General features: G+C 35.2%; 1 protein-coding gene across 1 annotated transcript in view; it reads right to left on the bottom strand.

Moving 5' to 3' along the window:
- Positions 1 to 8,692: 8,692 nt before the first annotated feature.
- LOC125776742 (gustatory and odorant receptor 22-like) overlaps positions 8,693 to 25,014 on the bottom strand; it is a 149,241-nt gene continuing 132,919 nt past the window's right edge. The window contains exon 3 of the mRNA XM_049450297.1: positions 8,693 to 8,859. Coding sequence (XP_049306254.1) covers positions 8,806 to 8,859 — 54 coding nt within the window. The 3' untranslated portion in view covers positions 8,693 to 8,805. The remainder of the gene's footprint in view (positions 8,860 to 25,014) is intronic.

The raw sequence follows: 25,014 nt of genomic DNA, 5'->3' as shown, positions 1-25,014 counted from the left end.
AAGTATGTAAAGCTGATATTTTTACGCAACTTAATATCGATTGCTTAAAGCATAGGTACTAAAAAATCGATTCTACACTTTAATATAATATTTTGAAATTTTGCCAAATGCACTGTCGTTATGGCTATACGACACCTCTATGCCAACTCCAATAACATAAAAACGGCTAATTATCATAAAAATGTAAAGTTCATATTTTTACGCAACTTGATATCGATGGATTAATGTAAATGTACTAAAAAATCGATTCTACACCTTACCATAAGATTGTGAAATTTGTCTAAGTGCACTGTCGTTATGGCCATACGAAAACTTTATGACAACTCCACGAACATCGAAACGGCTACTTAGCATAAATATGTAAAGTCCATATTTTTACACAAATTGGTAGCGAATGCTTAATGTATATGTACCAAAAAATCGATTCTACACCTTAACATAAGATTGTGAAATTTGTCTAAGTGCACAGTCGTTATGGCCATACGAACACTCTATGACAACTGCAATAACTTCAAAAAGGCCAATTAGCATACATGTGTAAAATTCATATTTTTACGCAACTTGATATCGATTGGTTAATGTAAAGGTACTAAAAAATCGATTCTACACCTTAATATAATATTTTGAAATTTTTCGAAATAAACTGTCGGTGTGGCTATATGACAGCTCTATGACAAATTCAATAACTTCAAAACGGCTTATTAGCATAAATACGAAAAGTCATATTTTTACGCAACTTGATTTCGATTGCTTAATGCATATGTACTAAAAAATCGATTCTACACTTTAATATAATATTTTGAAATTTTTCCAAATGCACTGTCGGTGTGGCTATATGACAGCTCTATGACAAATTCAATAACTTCAAAACGGCTAATTAGCATAAATACGTAAATTCATATTTTTACGCAACTTGATATCGATTGCTTAATGCATATGTACTAAAAAATCGATTCTACTCTTTAATATAAGGTTTTGAAATTTTTCCAAATGCACTGTCGGCGTGGCTATATGACTGCTCTATGACACCTGGAATAACTTCAAAACGGCTAATTAGCATAAATATGTAAATTCATATTTTTACGCAACTTGATATCGATTGCTTAATGCATATGTACTAAAAAATCGATTCTACACTTTAATAGAAGGTTTTGAAATTTTTCCAAATGCACTGTCGGTGTGGCTATATGACAGCTCTATGACAAATTCAATAACTTCAAAACGGCTAATTAGCATAAATATGTAAATTCATATTTTTACGCAACTTGATATCGATTGCTTAATGCATATGTACTAAAAAATGGATTCTACACTTTAATATAAGATTTTGAAATTTTTCCAAATGCGCTGTCGTTGTGGCTATATGACAGCTCTATGACACATGGAATAACTTCATAACGGCTAATTAGCATAAATATGTAAATTCATATTTTTAAGCAACTTGATATCGATTGCTTAATGCATATGTACTAAAAAATCGATTCTACACTTTAATAGAAGGTTTTGAAATTTTTCCAAATGCACTGTCGGTGTGGCTATATGACAGCTCTATGACAAATTCAATAACTTCAAAACGGCTAATTAGCATAAATATGTAAATTCATATTTTTACGCAACTTGATATCGACTGCTTAGTGCATATGTACTAAAACATCAATTCTACACTTTAATAGAAGGTTTTGAAATTTTTCCAAATGCACTGTCGGTGTGGCTATACGACAGCTCTATGACACCTGGAATAACTTCAAAACGGCTAATTAGCATAAATATGTAAATTCATATTTTTACGCAACTTGATATCGATTGCTTAATGAATATGAACTAAAAAATCTATTCTACACTTTAATATAAGATTGTGAAATTTTTCCAAATGCGCTGTCGTTGTGGCTATATGACAGCTCTATGACACCTGGAATAACTTCAAAACGGCTAATTAGCATAAATATGTAAATTCATATTTTTACGCAACTTGATATCGATCTTAATGCATATGTACTAAAAAATCGATTCTAAACTTTAATATAAGATTTTGAAATTTTTCCAAATGCGCTGTCGTTGTGGCTATATGACAGCTCTATGACACCTGGAATAACTTCAAAACGGCTAATTAGCACAAATATGTAAATTCATATTTTTACGCAACTTGATATCGATTGCTTAATGCATATGTACTAAAAAATCAATTCTACACTTTAATAGAAGATTTTGAAATTTTTCCAAATGCACAGTCGGTGTGGCTATATGACAGCTCTATGACAAATTCAATAACTTCAAAACCGCTTATTAGCATAAATATGTAAATTCATATTTTTACGCGACTTGATATCGATTGCTTAATGCATATGTACTAAAAAATCGATTCTACACTTTAATATAAGATTTTGAAATTTTTCCAAATGCACTGTCGTTGTGGCTATACGACAGCTCTATGACACCTGGAATAACTTCAAAACGGCTAATTAGCATAAATATGTAAAGCTAAAATTTTTACGCAACTTGGTATCGATTGCTTAATGCATATGTACTAAAAAATCGATTCTACACTTTAGTATAAGATTTTGAAATTTTTCCAAATGCACTGTCGTTATGGCAATACGACACCTCTATGACAACTCCAATAACATGAAAACGGCTAATTATCATAAAAATGTAAAGTTCATATTTTTACGCAACTTGATATCGATGGATTAATGTAAATGTACTAAAAAATCGATTCTACACCTTAACATAAGATTGTGAAATTTTTCCAAATGCACTGTCGTTATGGCTATATGACAACTCCAATAACTTCAAAAAAACTAATTAGCATATATATGTATAGTTTATCATTTAACGCAACTTGGTATCGATTGCTTAGTGAATATGTACTAAAAAATCGATTCTACGCCTTAATATAATATTTTGAAATTTTTCCAAATGCACTGTCGTTATGGCTATACGACACCTCTATGACAACTCCAATAACATAAAAATGGCTAATTAGCATAAATATGTAAGTTCGTATTTTTGGTATCGATTGCTTAATGTATATGTACTAAAAAATTGATTCTACACCTTAATATAATATTTTGAAATTTTTCCAAATAAACTGTCGGTGTGGCTATATGACAGCTCTATGACACCTGGAATAACTTCAAATCGGCTAATTAACATAAATATGTAAAGTTCATATTTTCACGCAATTGGTATCGATTGCTTAATGTATATGTACTAAAAAATCGATTAAACACTTTAATATAAGATTTTGAAATTTTTCCAAATGCACTGTCGTTGTGGCTATATGACAGCTCTATGACACCTGGAATAACTTCAAAACGGCTAATTAGCATAAATATGTAAATTCATATTTTTACGCGACTTGATATCGATTGCTTAATGCATATGTACTAAAAAGTCAATTCTATACTTTAATATAAGGTTTTTAAATTTTTTCAAATACACTGTGGGTGTGGCTATATGACAGCTCTATGACAAATTCAATAACTTCAAAACGGCTAATTAGCATAAATAAGTGAATTCATATTTTTACGCAACATGATATCGATTGCTTAATGCATATGTACTAAAAAATCGATTCTACACCTTAATATAATATTTTGAAATTTTTCCAAATGCACTGTCGTTATGGCTATACGACACCTCTATGACAACTCCAATAACATAAAAATGGCTAATTAGCATAAATATGTAAGCTCGTATTTTTGGTATCGATTGCTTAATGTATATGTACTAAAAGATCGATTCTACGCCTTAATATAAGATTTTGAAATATTTCCAAATGCACTGTCGTTATGGCTATATGACAACTCCAATAACTTCAAAAAAACTAATTAGCATAAATATGTATAGTTCATAATTTAACGCAACTTGGTATCGATTGCTTAGTGAATATGTCTAAAAAATCGATTCTACGCCTTAATATAAGATTTTGAAATATTTCCAAATGCACTCTCGTTATGGCTATACGAACACTCTTTGACAACTCCAAGAACATCAAACCGGCTAATTAGCATATATATGTAAAGTTCATATTTTCACGCAATTGGTATCGATTGCTTAATATATATGTACTAAAAAATCAATTCTATACTTAAATATAAGATTTTTAAATTTTTCCAAATACACTGTCGGTGTGGCTATATGACAGCTCTATGACAAATTCAATAACTTCAAAACGGCTAATTAGCATAAATATGTAAATTCATATTTTTACGCAACTTGATATCGATTAATTAAAGCATATGTACTAAAAAATCGATTAAACACTTTAATATAAGATTTTGAAATTTTTCCAATACACTGTCGGTGTGCCTATATGACAACTCTATGACACCTGGAATAACTTCAAAAGGGCTGTTAGCATATATATGTAAAGTTCATATTTTTACGCAACTTGATATCGATTGCTTAATGTATATGCACTAAAAAATCGACTCTACACCTTAATATAATATTTTGAAATTTTTCCAAATAAACTGTCGGTGTGGCTATATGACGGCTATATGACAGCTCTATGACAAATTCAATAACTTAAAAACGGCTAATTAGCACAAATATGTAGATTCATATTTTTACGCAACTTGGTATCGATTGGTTAATGCATATGTACTTAAAAAATCGATTCTACACCTTAACATAAGATTGTGGTATTTGCCTAAATGCACTGTGGTTATTGATATACGAACACTCTATGGCAACTCCAAGAACATCAGAACGGCTAATTAGCATAAATATGTAAAGTTCATATTTTCCCGCAAATTGGGATCGATTGCTTAATGTATATATACTAAAAAATCGATTCTACACTTAAATATAAGATTTTGAAATTTTTCCAAACGCACTGTCGGTGTGGCTATATGACAGCTCTATGAGACCTGGAGAACTTCAAAACGGCTAATTAGCATAAATATGTAAAGTTCATATTTTCACGCAAACTGGCAGCGACTGCTTAAAATATATTTCCTAAAAAATCGACTTTACACCTTAATATACTATTTTGAAATTTTTCCAAAGGCACTGTCGTTATGGCAATACGACTATTCTATAACAACTCCAAGAACATATAAACGGCTAATTAGCATAATACATATTTACAAAGTTCATATTTTTACGCAAATTGATATCGATTGCTTAATGTATATGTACTAAAACATCGATTCTACACTTTAATATAAGATTTTGAAATTCTTCCAAAGGCACTGTTGTTATGGCTATACGACTATTCTATGACAACTCCAAGTACATCAAAATGGCTAATTAGCATAAATATGTAAAGTTCATATTTTCACCCAAATTGGTATCGATTGCGTAATGTACATGTACTTAAAAAATCGATTCTCCACCATAACTTAAGATTGTGAAATTTGCCTAAATGCACTGTCGTTATGGCTATAAAAACACTCTATGACAACTCCAAGAACATCAAAACGGCTAATTAGCATAAATATGTAAAGTTCATATTTTCACGCAAACTTGATATCGATTGCTTAATGTATATGTACTAAAACATCGATTCTACCCTTTAATATAAGATTTTGAAATTCTTCCCTGTCTTATGGCTATACAACTATTCTATTACAACTCCAATAACATATAAACGGCTAATTAGCATAAATACGTAAAGTTCATATTTTTACGCAAATTGATATCGATTGGTTAATGTAAATGTACAAAAAAATCGATTGCTTAATGTATATGGACTAAACAACAAATAATATAAGGTTGTGACATGTTTTCAAAAACATGGTCGTTATGGCTATACGACTATTCTATGACAACTCCAATAACATATAAACGGCTAATTAGCATAAATATGTAAAGTTCATATCTTTACGCAACTTGATATCGATTGCTTAATGTAAATGTACGAAAACATCGATTCTACACTTTAATATACGATTTTTAAATTCTTCCAAAGGCACTGTCGTTAGGGCTAAACGACTACTCTAAGACAACTCCAATAACGTATAAACGGCTAATTAGCATAAATTTGTAAAGTTCATATTTTTACGCAAATTGATATCGATTGCTTAATAAATATGGACTAAAAATCGATTCCACACATTAATATAAGGTTGTGAAATTTTTTCAAAAAGACGGTCGTAATGGCCACACGAACACTCTATGACAACTCCAAGAACATCAAAACGGCTAATTAGCATAAATATGTAAGTTCGTTTGTTTGGTATCGATTGCTTAATGTAAATGTACAAAAAAATCGATTCTACACCTTAACATAAAATTGTGAAATTTGCCTAAATGCCCTGTCGTTATGGCTATACGAACACTCTATGACAACTCCAAGAACATCAATACGGCTAAATAGCATAAATATGTATTGTTCATATTTTCACGCAAACTTGATATCGATTGCTTAATGTATATGTACTTAAAAAATCGATTCTACACCTTAACATAAAATTGTGAAATTTGCCTAAATGCCCTGTCGTTATGGCTATACGAACACTCCATGACAACTCCAAGAACATCAATACGGCTAAATAGCATAAATATGTAATGTTCATATTTTCACGCAAACTTGATATCGATTGCTTAATGTATATGTACTAAAACATCGATTCTACACTTTAATATAAGATTTTGAAATTCTTCCAAAGGCACTGTCGTTATGGCTATACGACTATTCTATGACAACTCCAATAACATATAAACGGCTAATTAGCATAAATATGTAAAGTTCATATTTTTACGCAAATTGATATCGATTGCTTAATGTAAATGTACAATAAAATCGATTGCTTAATGTATATGGACCAAAAATCGATGAATATAAGTTTGTGAAATTATTTCAAAAACATGGTCGTTATGGCTATACGACTACTCTATGACAACTCCAATAACATATAAACGGCTAATTAGCATATATATGTAAAGTTCATATCTTTACGCAACTTGATATCGATTGCTTAATGTAAATGTACTAAAACATCGATTCTACACTTTAATATAAGATTTTGAAATTCTTCCAAAGGCAGTGTCGTTACGGCTATACGACTACTCTAAGACAACTCCAATAACATATAAACGGCTAAGTAGCATAAATTTGTAAAGTTCATATTTTTACGCAAATTGATATCGATTGCTTAATGTAAATGTACAAAAAAATCGATTCTACACCTTAACATAAGATTTTGAAATTTGTCTTAATGCACTGTCGTTATGGCTACACGAACACTCTATGACAACTCCAATAACATCAAAATGGCTAATTGGCATATATATGTAAGTCCTTTTTTTTGGGTATCGATTGCTTAATGTATATGTACTAAAACATCGATTCTACACTTTAATATCAGATTTTGAAATTCTTCCAAATGCAGAGTCGTTATGGCTATACGACTATTCTATGACAACTTCAATAACATAAAAACGGCTAGTTAGCATAAATATGTAAAGTTCATATTTTTACGCAACTTGATATCGATTGCTTAATAAATATGGACTAAAAATCGATTCTACACATTAATATAAGGTTGTGAAATTTTTTCAAAAACACGTTCGTTATGGCTACACGAACACTCTATGACAACTCCAAGAACATCAAAATGGCTAATTAGCATAGATATGTAAGTTCGTTTGTTTGGTATCGATTGCTTAATGTAAATGTACAAAAAAATCGATTCCACACTTTAACATAAGATTGTGAAATTTGTCTAAATGCACTGACGTTATGGCTATACGAACATTCTATGACAACTCCAAGAACATCAAAACGGCTAATTAGCATAAATATGTAAAGTTCATATTTTCACGCAAATTGGTATCGATTGCTTAATGTATATGTACTTAAAACATCGATTCTACACCTTAACATAAGATTGTGAAATTTGCCTAAATGCACTGTCGTTATGGCTATACGAACATTCTATGACAACTCCAAGAACATCAAAACGGCTAATTAGCATAATAATGTAAAGTTCATATTTTCACGCAAATTGGTATCGATTGCTTAATGTATATGTACTTAAAAAGTCGATTCTACACCTTAACATAAGATTGTGAAATTTGCCTAAATGTACTGTCGTTATGGCTATACGAACATTCTATGACAACTCCAAGAACATCAAAATGGCTAATTAGCATAAATATGTAAAGTTCATATTTTCACGCAAATTAGTATCGATTGCTTAATGTACATGTACTAAAACATCGATTCTACACTTTAATATAAGATTTTGAAATTCTTCCAAAGGCACTGTCGTTATGGCTATACGACTATTCTATGACAACTCCAATAACATATAAACGGCTAATTAGCATAAATATGTAAAGTTCATATTTTTACGCAACTTGATATCGATTGCTTAATGTATATGGACTAAAAATCGATTCTACACATTAATATAAGGTTGTGAAATTTTTTCAAAAACACGTTCGTTATGGCTACACGAACACTCTATCACAACTCCAAGAACATCAAAATGGCTAATTAGCATAGGTATGTGAGTTCGTTTTTTTGGTATCGATTGCTTAATGTAAATGTACAAAAAAATCGATTCCACACCTTAACATAAGATTGTGAAATTTGTCTAAATGCACTGTCGTTACGGCCATACGAACACTCCATGACAACTCCCTTACATCAAAACGGCTAATTAGCATAAATATGTAAAGTTAACATTTTAACGCAACTTGGTATCGATTGCTTAATGTATATGTACTAAAAAATCTATTCTACACCTTAAACATTATTTAATAATTTATTGTAATCGTAATAACATTCAAGAAGAACAATAAATTTGTGTATATGCATAAATGTATAAATATATATACAATGTATATTTATTATACATATAGTTTTCTGGCGACCAGCAAATATTCCATTATTGACGCAATGACCTGTAAATATACAGATAAAAAAGTATTATATTATTATTTCCTTTTGTAGTGACTAAACTTATAATTTTGATTTCATTTCGAATATACTACATACGTAAGATACTATACTCTTATATTTGAGTTCTAGTAAAAACAAATAAGGAAGGGTTAATTTTGAGTGTATTCGAACACTTTTTACTTTTACAATTCACGTGGCTCAAATGTGGCCAAATATTGTCAGATGTCAACAAAACTTTATACTCAAGAAGTAAGGTAGGGCTAAGATTGGGTGTAATGGATTAGTTCAATGTAAACTGTAGTGGGAACTAAAGTAGAAAGATATTCTTTCTGACCTTCAATACTTGTTGAGCGACAGAAGTCAACCGGAATTTCGAAAACGCTTATGTTTGGCAAATGCAGGTTAAAGGTTTGTCATAACAAACATGTTCACCAAGAATTTCAACACAAGAGGAAATACAGTGATTTATATGTTCAGTAAAAATATCAAATTTGCTATATAAAGGCTTAACCCGTTTCGGAAATGTTTGGTGTTGTGACAAAATACTTTAAATGCACATTGCGAATTTGTGTTGTCGTATGATTCCCCCATTTCCAGTTCAATGTGATTGAAATTTCTAGGGGAATTCGAGAAATATAGGATTTCACTTTAAGGTTAGCGGTGCCATATCCATTGTTCAATCTGTACGCCTGCTTCTATTGTTCTATTTTTACCGTCCTGCTGGAGGCAGGAGGTTGGAGTCATGTGTAGAATTCACGCAAGTGAGGAAAGTTCTCTGATCCCCATTCACTTGGGAGTGGCTAGAAATGATTCTTTTACATATGCTTCAAGCAGCTCCCGACTTCCGGTCTTTGACCAAGTATCCTCTACGTAGCCTAATAACATCCGTTTAAAGGCGAGCTAAAGTAAGAAGGCGAAATCACCTCCGCAGCGTTGTGCGCTGAGTTTGGGTTCTGCCGCATAAGAAACGCACCCAACAACAACAAGCATCGGATCAGTGACCCCCCTTTTGATGACAATAATGGCAAACGAACTAAGGACTATGATATTTCGGCATGCATCTGGAATGTCCGGTCCTTTAATTGGGAAGGTGCCGCTGCCTAGCTGGTTGATGTCCTCGTAAAAATAAAGGCTGACATCACCGCCGTCGAGGAAATGCGATGGACGCACAAGGACTGAGACGAGTAGGTCCTTGTGGCATTAACTTCAGTAACCATATAAAGGAGCACAAACTTCGTGATGGAAGACAGATTCCGTCGCCGAGTACTACCATTCAGTCCAAAGGATAAACGTCTAGCCATAATCCGCATCAAAGCGAAGTTCTTCAACACATCGCTGATCTGCGCCCGCGCCCCGAGGGTAGAGAAGGACGATGTGACCAAAGATGCCTTCTATAAGGGCTTGGAGCGGACCTACAAGAGATGCCCCGCCGCGATATCAAAATCATGCTTGGGGACTTTAACGCCAGGGTAGACAAAGAAGGTATTTTTGGCACTACGGTCGGTAAATTCAGTATCCACGACGAAACATCCCCAAATGGATCGCGGTTGATCGGCTGTGCTGGGGCCCAAAATATGGTTATCTGTAGTTCTAGATTCCAGTATCAGAAAATTGATCAAACCCCCTGGCTGTCGCCGGATCGAAAGACCACCATTCAGATCGATCATGTTATGATAGACGGAAGACAAGTCTCCAGTGTTTTAGACGAGCGTGCGCCCCGTGGTCCTAATATCGACTCGGACCACTATCATGTTGCAGCCAAGATTTGTACCCGTCTCTGTGCAGCAAAAAACGCACATCAACGAAAGCACAAGGACAGGTTCGACGTCGAGAAGCTGCAATCACAACAAATAACCGAACGATTTTCTACTCACCCACTCGTCAACAATTTGGTATAAGAGAACTGTGGGACGCCATTTCAAACTGCTTACGTACAGCTGGAACCGAAACCATTGGTTTTCGGAAATGCAAAAGAACAGCTGGTAAGACGAGAAGTGCCGTGCTACAGCGGAGAGAAAACAGGCTGCTTACCTCGCTACGTTACGATCAAATACAACACATGCGGGATGGGATAGATACCGAGAGTTGAAGAGGGAAGCGAGACGCATTTGCAGACAGCAAGAGAGAGAGTCCGAAATGCGTGAGTACGAAGAGCTTAAAAAGCTGGCCGACAGAGGTCATGCTCGAAAATTTTACGAAAAATGCGGCGGCTAACAGAAGGTTTCAAGACCCGAGCATACTCTTGTAGAACCCCCTTTGTTTTTTTCTTATTCTTATGAAATTATAGCTCTTGAATCTCTTCAGTCCCTTTACAGAACGTGAATTTTCAAAGTAAAGTCGAACTATTAGTAAAAGTTGTGCAGGCGTAAATCTTTCTATGAGAAAATTCCAAGTAATACTGAACAAAAACAACATGACAGCATGAAATATAAATATAAAGGCATTGACCAGAACCGTGTGAAAGAAGAGTAACGCTACGATCGTCCCAAAGGATAAGGTCTAAATATTTCGGGCGGGCCGATATGTAAATAGTTACAAATCGCCATGGAGAAGACTCGGTTTATCATTACATGAAAGGCTCCCAACAGTGACCTATCTTGCTGTACACCTCCCAAACTATGAGCCCGAGTGTTTTAAAGAGGCAAACCTGCAAGACCGAGTTGCAGCACCAACTAATACCACTCTCTTTCTCCTCCTATGGAAGGAAGACATGTTTGCTCGGACGCAGCGTAGAATTTTTTACCATACACATAAAAAAACTGACAGTGTTCTTATGTACTGTTGCTGCGGACCAGTTTTTAAGCACTTAAAATCATATAGTAGATGTTCAGGAAAATGCTACTTCTCCGGCAATGTGGGACAAGTATACAAACGCTTTCTCAGAAGACATTGCTTGCCGATACCAAGAGATAACACTAGCCAACGATGTACTAATTTTTAAAGATGCCCTGAACCTTATTGAGAATATAATTTTTGTGATGATATAAAAATTACTGTCCGATTTCAGTATGACTGCCTCACAACCGCAACCTCAACCAAACAGAGTCTCTGCTGTACCGGAGTTAAGGCAACTTTTCTATTTAATAACAATCCGTGTAGCTAACGTGCAATGGGGTCTTCTTTTTTGAACACACCAGGGGGCAAGGGCAAAACTTTTTTCCTCAACTTGCTGATTGCACATTCGTGCAAAGACAACATGGTTGCGCTTGATAGTGCGTCCTCCGGAACGGTGGTAGAAGCTTTCAGTATTCAAGCTGCCGCTGAACCTTGAAAATGAAGAAAGCCACACTTGCAACACCATCAAAAGTAGTAGTCGCTGTGCTCTATTGCAATGATGCAAATTGTTCGTGTGGAACAAATGTACAATGTCGATTGAAGCACTGGATTGCGGCGTGCAAGACATTTCGGGCAATCGAATCTTGATGGATGGAGTGACCGTATTGCTGCCAGGTGATTTCCGCAGACATTTCCGATTATCGAGCAAGGTACCTCGGCAGGCGGATAAACGCATGGTCAAGGCATCGCCGTTCTTGGCTAAGGTAGAGCGGTTACAACTATCATGAGAGTCTTTCTCTTCAATGATCAGAAATTAGAACTGTATGCACAAATGCTTCTTGATGTCGACGAAGGTTACATGCTGACGAATACAAACTGCTAAATAAACGTTGCTGGCTCGAAAGATAACCTTATAACCTGGCACCGTCTACCTTAAATTGAAATCCCATAACAAAGGATAGACCAATTACTACAAAACTTGAAGCACAAATGTCTCATCTATATATTATATATAAAAATGAATCCCTTTTTCCCTTGGTCATAGCATCACGCATGAATGGCTGGACCGATTTCACTAATTCTTCTTTTGTTGTACTCGTATTTGTTATTATTAGGAGAAGGTTCTTATGTAAGAAAAAATTACGAAAGTTGCCGGAAAATCCCTAAAAACAGCCCTTTTCTTTTTCCCAAACAAACGTTTTCTTCTGTATACATATATGTACATAGGAAAAAATATTTGTTTGTTAGTAACGCTAAGGCTCGAGAACGGCTGAACAAATCTTCACGAAATTTTAGAAGTTGTTCGATGTGGATCTGGAAAGGTTTAGAAATAAAAAAAACCTTATACTTTTCTTAAGAAAAACTCGAAAAATTGGAAATTTACAAAAAGTAACTTTTTCCAAACAATTTTTTTTTCTTTTGATTTTCAATGGCATGATTTGTAAATTATTTGAATCGTTCAATTTCGGTCGCTTACTTTTTTATTCCGGCTATTTAAAAGAAAAATGATTCATTGAAAACTTTAGATGTGTTTCAAACAAAGTGATCAATTACAGATTGAAATTTGTTACGAAGCCACGAAGAGGTCGCGCTAATATCGGTCGGCGTTCTTTCTTTTCATTTCAAAACACATAATTTCATACAGGAAAACGGCTGCGGGGTCAGCTAGTACTTAATAATTTCCCTAACTATGATTCTCTTTATCTCTCTTCCATTAAGTTTTCATATATTACGTTTATCATAATTAAGTTAATAAGATTGATATTAGTGTACCATAAATAACTAAAAGGTAACAATGAAATCATGTGAGTATATGACATTAATATAATTTAATAAAATACATTAAATGAATTTCATTGAGCCTCACAAATTGCGAGTTTTGTAAATTTTCAGTTATCTTAACCCTTTCTTTCTTGTTAATTAATACATCACCCGTTTTTTTTTTAATTTAGTGTGAACTTGAACTGCATTAACACCAGCAAATATACCGTTATTGTTGCAATGAACTGTAATTATATAGAAGACATAATTATTAAATTGTTATTTATTTTCGAACTTACTGAATTTGCTTTAAATGGGTGCGTAATACATTTCGAAAAATTGGAAATTTACAAAAAGTAACTTTTTCCAAACAATTTTTTTTTCTTTTGATTTTCAATGGCATGATTTGTAAATTATTTGAATCGTTCAATTTCGGTCGCTTGCTTTTTTATTCCGGCTATTTAAAAGAAAAATGATTCATTGAAAACTTTAGATGTGTTTCAAACAAAGTGATCAATTACAGATTGAAATTTGTTACGAAGCCACGAAGAGGTCGCGCTAATATCGGTCGGCGTTCTTTTTGTCATCACCGCATGGTTCACCAGGCACATGAACGAGTACTCCCAGGATGCGATGACATACGTGTGGAATTTTGGATCGGAGTCAATCAGTAAACGATCGTTACGATATCACAGCACGACTTTTCAAACAACAAAACCAATATGGTTCATGGACCTTGCGGACACCACAATCCCACTGCGGTTTGTATATCCAACAATAAATGCACGAAACACTATCCACGTGCTGTTCCTTCGGAAACGCAAACTGGAAATGACGGATATCCACTCTATCATCGTAGTTCACCAAACAAATATAAATAATAGAACATTTATTATTCAGGTTAGAGGAGTGAATATCGAAGTCCACAACATATGGATCGTACCATATTCGCCACTGTTGTCTAATTCACATTCAAAACTCATGTCAATGTTTGACATTATAGTTTGGTGAAATCGATCAAATACGTTTGCAAATACCTCACCAAAGAAAGCAACATGGCGGTTATTGGTCTAGAACGAGATGAGGTCAGGAAGTATCAAATGGGCCGATACGTGAACTGCAATAAAGCGCTTTGTAGAATATTTACTTTTGCAATTCATGGAAGTTTTCCGACAGTTGTGCGTCTCACGGTTCAACTTCACTTAAGTCATTGCGTGAATGGTACAGTGTGTGCAACTTTTTGCGAAGCATGCCAGCAATTGCAATTGCTGGAACATGATAATCACTGGAAACAGACGATGGACAATGCGATAGTTGTTTCGCATACTTTTCGCGAAAATAATTTCGACATATCGGCCTTCAAATTCGCGTCACTTACAGGTTACGAAAAAAATGAGATTGCCAATGGGATTTTACATTGTATTCGCTAAGAATTGGAAATGCGCAAATTCCGATCGCCTGGACAATGACACGAAGTCGTGAATTATCCAGTGGAATTTCAAAATTCTTTGGAGAGGCTTGGTATGCCACAGCATCCTTTGCGTCTCAAAGTTGGATCTGTCATTATTATGTTTCGAAATCTTCATGCGCTGAAACTGTGCAATGGAACCCGACTGATTGTGACGCAGCTATCGAATTCAAGGGGCAGAGTGCTTGATTCTACGAATTCTTTTGAGTTCCAACGATTTGCCATTTCAGTTCAAACCTATTCAGTTTTCAGGGAAATTGCATTTGAAATGACAATTAACAGGACACAAGAGTAGTCGCTAGAAGAGTTGGCATAAATCTGGAAATGCGTTTTTCACACTCCCAGATATACGTGGAGTGTTCACGAGTTCGAAGCCCATCTTCGCTGCACTTTTACGCACCAGAAAAGAAACCAAAAAAATGTTGTTTACCAAGCTGCGTATACAACAAAAAAAAAATTAGAAACATCGCAAATAAATGATTTTCAACCCAATATAAATTCAACTTTCTTTTCATTTCAAAACACATAATTTCATACAGGAAAACGGCTGCGGGGTCAGCTAGTACTTAATAATTTCCCTAACTATGATTCTCTTTATCTCTCTTCCATTAAGTTTTCATATATTACGTTTATCATAATTAAGTTAATAAGATTGATATTAGTGTACCATAAATAACTAAAAGGTAACAATGAAATCATGTGAGTATATGACATTAATATAATTTAATAAAATACATTAAATGAATTTCATTGAGCCTCACAAATTGCGAGTTTTGTAAATTTTCAGTTATCTTAACCCTTTCTTTCTTGTTAATTAATACATTACCCGTTTTTTTTTTTAATTTAGTGTGAACTTGAACTGCATTAACACCAGCAAATATACCGTTATTGTTGCAATGAACTGTAATTATATAGAAGACATAATTATTAAATTGTTATTTATTTTCGAACTTACTGAATTTGCTTTAAATGGGTGCGTAATACATTTGTAAGATATAACATATTTGAACAGAATAGAAAAAATTTATTAAGTGATGTATCATAATTTTGAAATTAATAATAGAAAACTTCGCCACTTTCGTGACTTCTATCAGGGCGGAGGACTTTGACGAGATGCTAGTCTCTAGAGAAATTTATCCCTTGATTGTGAAATGGATAGTTTTAGACAACTATTCCTTCACTAATAATTTAAATAATAGTTTCAGATTGAACGCCTTTCCTCTGCGGAAGTGTAGAGGTCTGTCGTGAATCCTCTACTGAAGTACCTTAACACTTCCGTATGCTCCCTTTCCGTTGAACCATAAAGCTGAATTCATTCAACCTTTCAAGTTTCCGGGTCCTGGTGATTGATGATGCAACTTCGATGAACGTTCAAGATGTCATGAACCAGGTTGGCAGGTTTAAGTTTCAATTAAACTGAAGCCCGCAAATAGATTACATGTCGGTACCAAGGGTTCCAAGCTCATTAGTCTATCCTAATTTCTATTGAAAACGTTGGAGAGACTCATTGATCTGTACAGAGGTACATAATACCGATGGGTAAACTGTTAAGGGCTCAGCATGCCTTTAGCAGGTCGGTCGATACTGCTTTGCCCGATCATGAAAAATTATTCTCTTATAAGCAAGGAATTCTCGACACCGATAGAACTTTCGACAATGGCTGGAAACGGTGATTAAGGTCCTCAAAAACAAGTATGAAATGATCGCCTTTTTATAAAAATGAAATACTCATTTTGAATTGGAAAGTAAAAAAAATTAATTTAGAATATTGACTATTGCTTTTTACACTTTGACCATCCTTCTAGCAATTTGTAAATACCATGCCAATTGAAATATCGACGAGCATTCGATGGAACTCTGCAGCACTTTTCTTCAAACGTGGCTAAATGAGTTAAGCTTCCCGCCCTCATACACCACCACAACACACCACTCGCAAAGCAACACTGGCACACTCACCCCACTTGGAGACAACACTCATCGATTGGAAGCAGCAGTCTACACCCACACACACACCAATACACGCCGTACATCAACCCACCATAACTCTCCACAGCCCAACGAGCAAAAAACCCTAGTCCTGGAAGAGGACGGCCCTTTCGATTACGATCTACGAGCAATTCACATCAGCGGACGTTTTTTGCTATTTTCGGCGCGCAGCAGCTTTTCTCGTTTTTCTCAAATCATCTTGCCTCATCAGTTGCTCATCCAATCATTCTTTCGAGTTTTTTATACTCGTATATTGCACTTGGTACAACATCCATTGGTATCCGACCAAGGAGCCAATCAATTTACGGTTTCTCCATACCCGACCCGGGAGATTTTTCCTTTAAACTTTTTCTTAAAATATTGTGTAAAACTTGTGTATATAAATACCTTAACGAATTTAAAGGCAATCATTTGGACATTCCGGAGTGGGTGCTAAGATGTGAGTGATAAATTAACTATCTACGTGAGTAAATGGTAAAGTAACTAAAATGAAAACAAAAAATTAATACTTTCCGCAAATCATAACTTTTCGGTACAAATTTTAACATTTTCAACAGAATGAAAAAATATTATGTTGTTTATGACCGTAATGTTATTGAACAATTTTGACAGATGTCAAGTCAACCAAATTGAATAGAAATTAACACTAAAAATTAAATTATCGATCACAACAAATGTTCTCTACCAACACATTTGTATCATAACGATCGTTTCATACCGGAAAAATTTTAATTGAAATTCAGTAAATTTTGAATATTCCGGTTTATCTTTATATATATAAATCTTCTGACCGTGTGTTTGCATTTGAACTGGTCCTAAACGGATGGACCGATTTTGATGAAATTTTGTGTGTATGTTCAAGGAGATTCGAGAATGGTTTAGATTTACAATTTGGTCCACTGGAAAATATTTTTTTTACATTAATTTTTCATTTGTAATTAATTGCTAATTTTAAATGTTTGACCGATGGATGGCGCTACCATCGCAGTATCCAATATTCAAACCCTAATTGGCGTAAACGTGCATTATAACATTTTTTTCATACCTGCTAACTATTGGAGGGGGTATCTTGACAGGCAATTTACAATTGCAAAAGGTCTGGCATAAAAAAATAATGGCATCAACACTTCAGATAAAAAGGTCTATTAAAATTTGAGATATACAGAAATCTTTTCGAAGCATTGCACAGAGCAATGCAATATTTAAACGGGAACGCTGATTACATATATGCGTACAATTTCAAACTGATCCTTCCTGAAAAATTATAAAATTTCTAAATATTAGGAATGGTAGAATATAACTGCAATCTAATACACAATGCAATGAATTAAAACTGGCTCATTTATCATTCGATGAATAATATACCACGGACATCCCAAAAGACTGATGCCATAACCTTGCCAGCCGATTTTTTCTGTCTTTTCACGCTTGAGAACCGTTTATTAATATGCAGTCCACTAAGCTGACAGTCGATTGGACTCGATTGATTTCACTGATGCACAGCCCAAATTCAATAGTATTTTTACCCCAAAAACCAATTCTTTCTTAACGCACGAAATTCTTTATGATTCATTTTTTTGTTAACTAACTCAAGCTGCTTCACCAAAAATGCAATTATTCCTTAAATAATATTTATAATCTAACTAATAGAAATCATATAGATGGTATTAGTAGTACTACCTATGTAAAGCCACAGTAAAACTTGGGCGGGTCCTCTAGTATTCATATAAATTTTCGAGTGGTGGATGTCACATACAACGAGTATATAAGTGAATGAGCTTTTTAAATATGTATATTTATTTTCGATCCCCTTCCCCGAAGAGCTAAGTTCGGGTATATTTCATATTCTTGCAATTTGCAAGGATTAAAGCAAGAGAAGTACCTTCAGGTATATTGGACTTGTTAGTTATATGAGGTATAGGACGAGTTTTACCCCAATTTTTTTACTCTAAGCACTGTTATAGAATTTAAAGTTGTGTTACTAAACATTTGGATGCCAAATTTAGTGGGAAACATCCAGCACTTAATTTTTAGTTTTTATTAAATCATTCACTATGCAAAATGAAACACATTATTTGGTGATTAAATAGTAAACACTTTCAGAATTAACTTTATTTTTTATGATTTTTCATGAAATTAAAAGAAGTGATTGAACAAATTGACGACCATATCACAGAGGACCGCTGAGAAGTTAATTGTATTTCCGAAGCGCACAGGATCGGTGTCGACAGATGTTGAGTAACGTGGGTGTCGACGTGGCGCAGTGTGTCTGTTAACGACCGAATTGTATAGAACCAATTGATGAGGCTTTGAACGAATGTGTTGCTATGCGGTTAGTGTCCGACGAATTGACGACGACGGATTTGACAGCAAAAGTATTTAAATTGGCGTTGTAATATTGTCATAATTATTCGCGTATGTGGAAAACAGATTTTGGTTTAAAATATATCACATATACATATACATATTTGAATTTAAAAATTCAAATAGATGCTTAAGAGAAGCAACTTTATTTTGCGGGTTATTTATTAATTGGCCTTTATGTGTTATTGGCAATTGTTGCAATTTTTTTATGATATTTAATTTATGATCGGCTAATGAAGGATAGTAACTCCACGCCTGGCTCAGATATAGCCAGAATGGGTACTCCGTAGCCCTGGAGTTAGGGCTGTGACAATAGAGGGATCTTGCGAGAGAGTGGCCGTTAATTGCGAACGGCTTCATTGGAGTTATAATATTTTAAGTGGGATGTTCAAGCTTTACAATAGATTCTCACCAACTACCTTTATGAGGAGTGCTTAAAAAGATGCAATAAGAGCGACCTTAGCTATTTGTAAATGTAGGTGCGTCACTGTATCGCATTGGGAGAATGGTGATCCCTTAACTTGCTTTTGCGATTTTATTTATTTGACAATTTAGGCCTCTTGAGGCACTTTTGGTATATTTTATGTTTTTTTATATGCACTAATTTGGCGTTTAGTAGCCCGCCACCGCTCTAGGAGCTGTTCAGAACTATTTTTTCATTATTGGCGAAAGCCATCCTGCGGGGCCGAAAAGTTGTATGTGCTTTTAATAATTTGGACTGTCAGAGGTAACTCTGACTTGGTTTTTTCTACCAATTTGTGGAGTATTAGAAAATTGTGGCTCTATTGGTTGTTGTACGACGTACCGGCCATTATTTGATCGAGTAGTTGTGGCTTTAGAGAAGTCTTCACAATACTGATCTTCTGGAGTTTTGTTTGTTATAGGGGGAAGATTCCCTAACATTCGAAATTTCCTTAATTGTGAATTAAGGTATTTGTTTGTTTTATACTCAACTTTAGTTGGCATGGTGGTACTAGTTCTGTAACTAGTCCACTTTGTGTTTCGCTGTGCAGCGTTTGAACTTTTTGTGCCTTTGAGCAACATGGTGTCTCTTGGCAATTTTTAGTATTTTGGCGTTCGTGATTTGCTTTTGCAATTGAACCCGTGGTTAATTTCGTGAAAGCGCTTCTTTGGAGAGAGATCGGATATTTGCTGTAATGAAGTATTGTATGATGTCTTTTATGACAATATAAGCAGTTAAATTTGCTTCAGCAATTTTTAAGATTATGTGTGTGGGACATTATTTGTACAGAGTCTTTTTGATCTGACAAAGTTGTTCCTTTCGTTAATATTTATGTTTTTAAACCTCAGGCAAGATATGTTTTCTTTGTTCAGATGTTAACGATTGTATTTTGTTAAAAATTATGTTTGATTTATTTTTGCTTCCAGCTTGGGGTCTATGTAAACTTCCATTTTGGTCGTGATTAATGTTCTTAGTTTTGATTATTCTTTCTTCTAACCTTTCCGCAATTTCATATTGGGTGGTAAGAAAATCTTTCATTTGTTGCCACGTTGGCAACTTTTTTCGTGATGAGAGCGATTGCTCCCATAGAAGTAACAACTTTTCTGGTAATGCGGCGGTACAAATGTTTACCAGAATTGGGTCCCAGCTGTCTGTGGGAATATTTAATGTCGATAGAATCGACAAACAATTTGAAACAGTGGATTGTAGTGTTACAAATTCTTCACTTGTTTCTTTCTTGATTTTAGGCAAGTTTAATAGTGTCGTTACTTGTTTCTCGACCAGTATTCTTTCATTTTCAAATCTAGCTTTTAGAGCTTCCCAAGCCAAATTGAAATAGTCGTCATTTAATGCGAACTGTTTAACTATTTCGCCTGCTTGACCTTTTGTTTTGTATCGTAGGTGATACAGTTTTTGTGCCTTTGATAGTTGTGGATGGTTGATGTAAACGGCTGTAAACATGTCCCGGAAGGACGGAAATTCTTCATAACCTCCGTAGAACGTTTCTGTATCACATGCAGGCAACCTGTTTTGGGAGTGTAGCTCCTGCAGGTGTATTTTGATTATTGTTGTTGTTAACCATTTTTGTAAAATAATATTATTTGAAATATCCGCACTTTTAATGTTAATATGTTAGTATTTGGGTACACCCTAATACTTGGACTTGTATGTATGTATGTATTTGCTGTGAAGGTACTTAAGTTTTATGCAATTGAGAGCTCGCTGAGGAGATCAATGCGCTATTTAAATAAGTATGCACAGTTTGTTTTTATGTATTTATAATTATGTTTCTGTTCTTAAGCAATTGACAGCTCGTCAGAGAGATCAATTCGCTTTGTGCCTAAGTATGCACGAACTGTTTGTTATGCTTTGTTCGTAAGCAATTGAGAGCTCGTTAGAGAGATCAATTCGCTTTTTTGCATGCAATCCTGCTTGTTTTTGTTTGCCAAAGAACTAGAATGTGGACTTTGAATATTTGTGTATGTTTAAATATACATATATGTATGTACGTATGTTTGAAAGTATATTGTTCAAGTTAATAATTTTGTGTATACCCCTGCTTTTTGTACGGTTGTGTCCACAACCTAATGTATATTTAGTGAAAATATTTTTTTTTTTTTGTATTCGTTCCAACAATCGTAATTTGTGAGTTTTACTTAACCGTTCCGTTTAGTTCTTTACGGAAAGTTACGATAACCTTTTTTTTGGAAAATTAATTAAAATTAATATTTTTAATAATTTGGTACCTAGTGTAGCGTATGTACAGAAATACAGATTCTATGCCGTATGTAAGCATAAGGTACGCTTCTATATTTTGCAATAGAAAGAGAGCACGAAATGGAATTGAAAAAAGTTATTTTTCTTTGTGCTTTTATGTATGTGCATATGTTCGTATGTAAGTAAATATGCACTGCAGTCCTGCTTATTGCTTTATTAAGCATAAGGGGTACCGCCGGAATTTTGTAACTAGTAAATATTTTAATTTTTCTTAATTTTTGGTAATTTTGTATGTTTCAAGTACGAAAAAGTAAGCTTCTATATTTTTATATGCTTATGTATGTATATTTTGAAATATCTATATTACTCGAAACGGTATTTCGGCTTTTACCGTGTTTGGTAAAATTATATTATCTTTAGGCATGCATATGTATATCAAATAAATAAAGGACATAATACGCTCACTGTGTTCTCGGTATTGTATGTTTTGTGGGGTGTATATACATATTAGGTTTCAAGACCGGAGCATACTCCTGTAGAACCCCCAAAGGTGATCTAGCCACCGATGCCCAGAGCATACTTAGATTATGGAGGGAACACTTCTCCAGCCTGCTGAATGGCAGTGAACACATAGCACCAGGAGAAGGCGAACCCGATTCCCCAATCGATGACGATGGAGCAGACGTTCCATTGCCCGGCCATGACGAAGTTCGAATAGCAGTTGCCCGCCTGAAGAACAACAAAGCGGCAGGGGCCGACGGATTGCCGGCCGAGCTATTCAAACACGGCGGCGAAGCACAGATAAGGAGCATGCATCAGCTTCTTTGCAAAATATGGTCGGATGAGAGCATGCCCAACGATTGGAATTTAAGTGTGCTATGCCCAATCCATAAAAAAGGAGACCCCACAATCTGCGCCAACTACCGTGGGATTAGCCTCCTCAACATCGCATATAAGGTTCTGTCGAGCGTATTGTGTGAGAGATTAAATCCCACCGTCAACAAACTGATTGGACCTTATCAGTGTGGCTTCAGACCTGGTAAATCAACAACCGACTAGATATTCACCATGCGCCAAATCTTGGAAAAGACCCGTGAAAGGAGAATCGACACTCACCACCTATTCGTCGATTTCAAAGCTGCTTTCGACAGCACGAAAAGGAGCTGCCTTTATGCCGCGATGTCTGAATTTGGTATCCCCGCAAAACTAATACGGCTGTGTAAACTGACGTTGAGCAACACGAAAAGCTCCGTCAGGATCGGGAAGGACCTCTCCGAGCCGTTCGATACCAAACGAGGTTTCAGACTCCCTATCGTGCGACTTTTTCAATCTGCTGCTGGAGAAAATTATTAGAGCTGCAGAACTGAATCGAGCAGGTACAATCTTTTATAAGAGTGTACAGCTGCTGGCGTATGCCGATGATATTGATATCATCGGTCTCAACACCCGCGCCGTTAGTTCTGCTTTCTCCAGACTGAACAAGGAAGCAACGCAAATGGGTCTGGCAGTGAACGAGGGCAAGACGAAATATCTCCTGTCATCAAACAAACAGTCGTCGCACTCGCGACTTGGCACTCACGTCACTGTTGACAGTCATAACTTTGAAGTTGTAGATAATTTCGTCTACTTAGGAACCAGCATTAACACCACCAACAATGTCAGCCTAGAAATCCAACGCAGGATTACTCTTGCCAACAGGTGCTACTTCGGACTGAGTAGGCAATTGAAAAGTAAAGTCCTCTCTCGACGAACAAAAACCAAACTCTATAAGTCGCTCATAATTCCCGTCCTGCTATATGGTGCAGAGGCTTGGACGATGACAACAACCGATGAGTCGACGTTGCGAGTTTTCGAGAGAAAAGTTCTGCGGAAGATTTATGGTCCTTTGCGCGTTGGCCACGGCGAATACCGCATCCGATGGAACGATGAGCTGTACGAGATATACGACGACATCGACATAGTTCAGCGAATTAAAAGACAGCGGCTACGCTGGCTAGGTCATGTTGTCCGGATGGATGAAAACACTCCAGCTCTGAAAGTATTCGATGCAGTACCCGCCGCGGGAAGCAGAGGAAGAGGAAGACCTCCACTCCGGTGGAAGGACCAAGTGGAGAAGGACCTGGCCTCGCTTGGAATGTCCAATTGGCGCCACGTAGCGAAGAGAAGAAACGATTGGCGCGCTGTTGTTGACTCGGCTATAATCGCGTAAGCGGTGTCTACGCCAGTAAAGAAGAAGATATACATATGTACATATGTTGCCCTATCATCTCTTCTTGCTTTGTTCCCCGTCCTGTGCTGCAGCTGACTACCACCTTGTGCTGCTGTGTGTATATTCCGTTCGGGCGATGAGAGTGGGGAAATGAATAACTCTGGATACTTTCTTGGCTGGTATTTGTATATTTGTTATAATTGTTCGCGCCCGATTGTTTGTTTTTGTATATATTTGTTGAATTTTATTGTTTTATTGAAGTTTTAGATTTCGCGCCGTTTTTAGTTTCATTTTTAGGTTTCGCGCCTAATGTTCTGTCTGTTTTTTTTTTTTTTGCTGGAACTGTTATTTATATTTTGATTTTTCTTGTAATTTGTTTTTGTGTTCACCTTTTATATACATATTTTAAGAGCACTGCACTCCACTTTCGTTTGTTCGTTTTTTTGTTCATTTTATTTTATTTTTTTGTTCTATTTGTGTCACTGCACTTTATGTTTTGGTTTTATCCAGGGCACTTAATGTATGTACATACATACATATATATGTATATCTTTCACTTTCAGTATCGCATTTGAATTTTGCCACCAAAATTATTTTTAATTTTAATATGTCTGTTTGTTTGTAAACCAAAGGTGCCTTTCGTTAAGGCTCAAAGGGCCATAAACATTTGGATGCCCAATTTAGTGGGAAACATCCAGCACTTAATTTTTAGTTTTTATTAAATCATTCACTATGCAAAATGAAACACATTATTTGGTGATTAAATAGTAAACACTTTCAGAATTAACTTTATTTTTTATGATTTTTCATGAAATTAAAAGAAGTGATTGAACAAAGTAGTGACGACCATATCACAGAGGACCGCTGAGAAGTTAATTGTATTTCCGAAGCGCACAGAATCGGTGTCGACAGAT

The sequence above is a fragment of the Bactrocera dorsalis genome, chromosome 2 (assembly GCF_023373825.1).
Source record: "Bactrocera dorsalis isolate Fly_Bdor chromosome 2, ASM2337382v1, whole genome shotgun sequence".
Lineage (NCBI taxonomy): Eukaryota > Metazoa > Arthropoda > Insecta > Diptera > Tephritidae > Bactrocera > Bactrocera dorsalis.
This window is presented reverse-complemented; position numbering and strand designations above follow the sequence as displayed.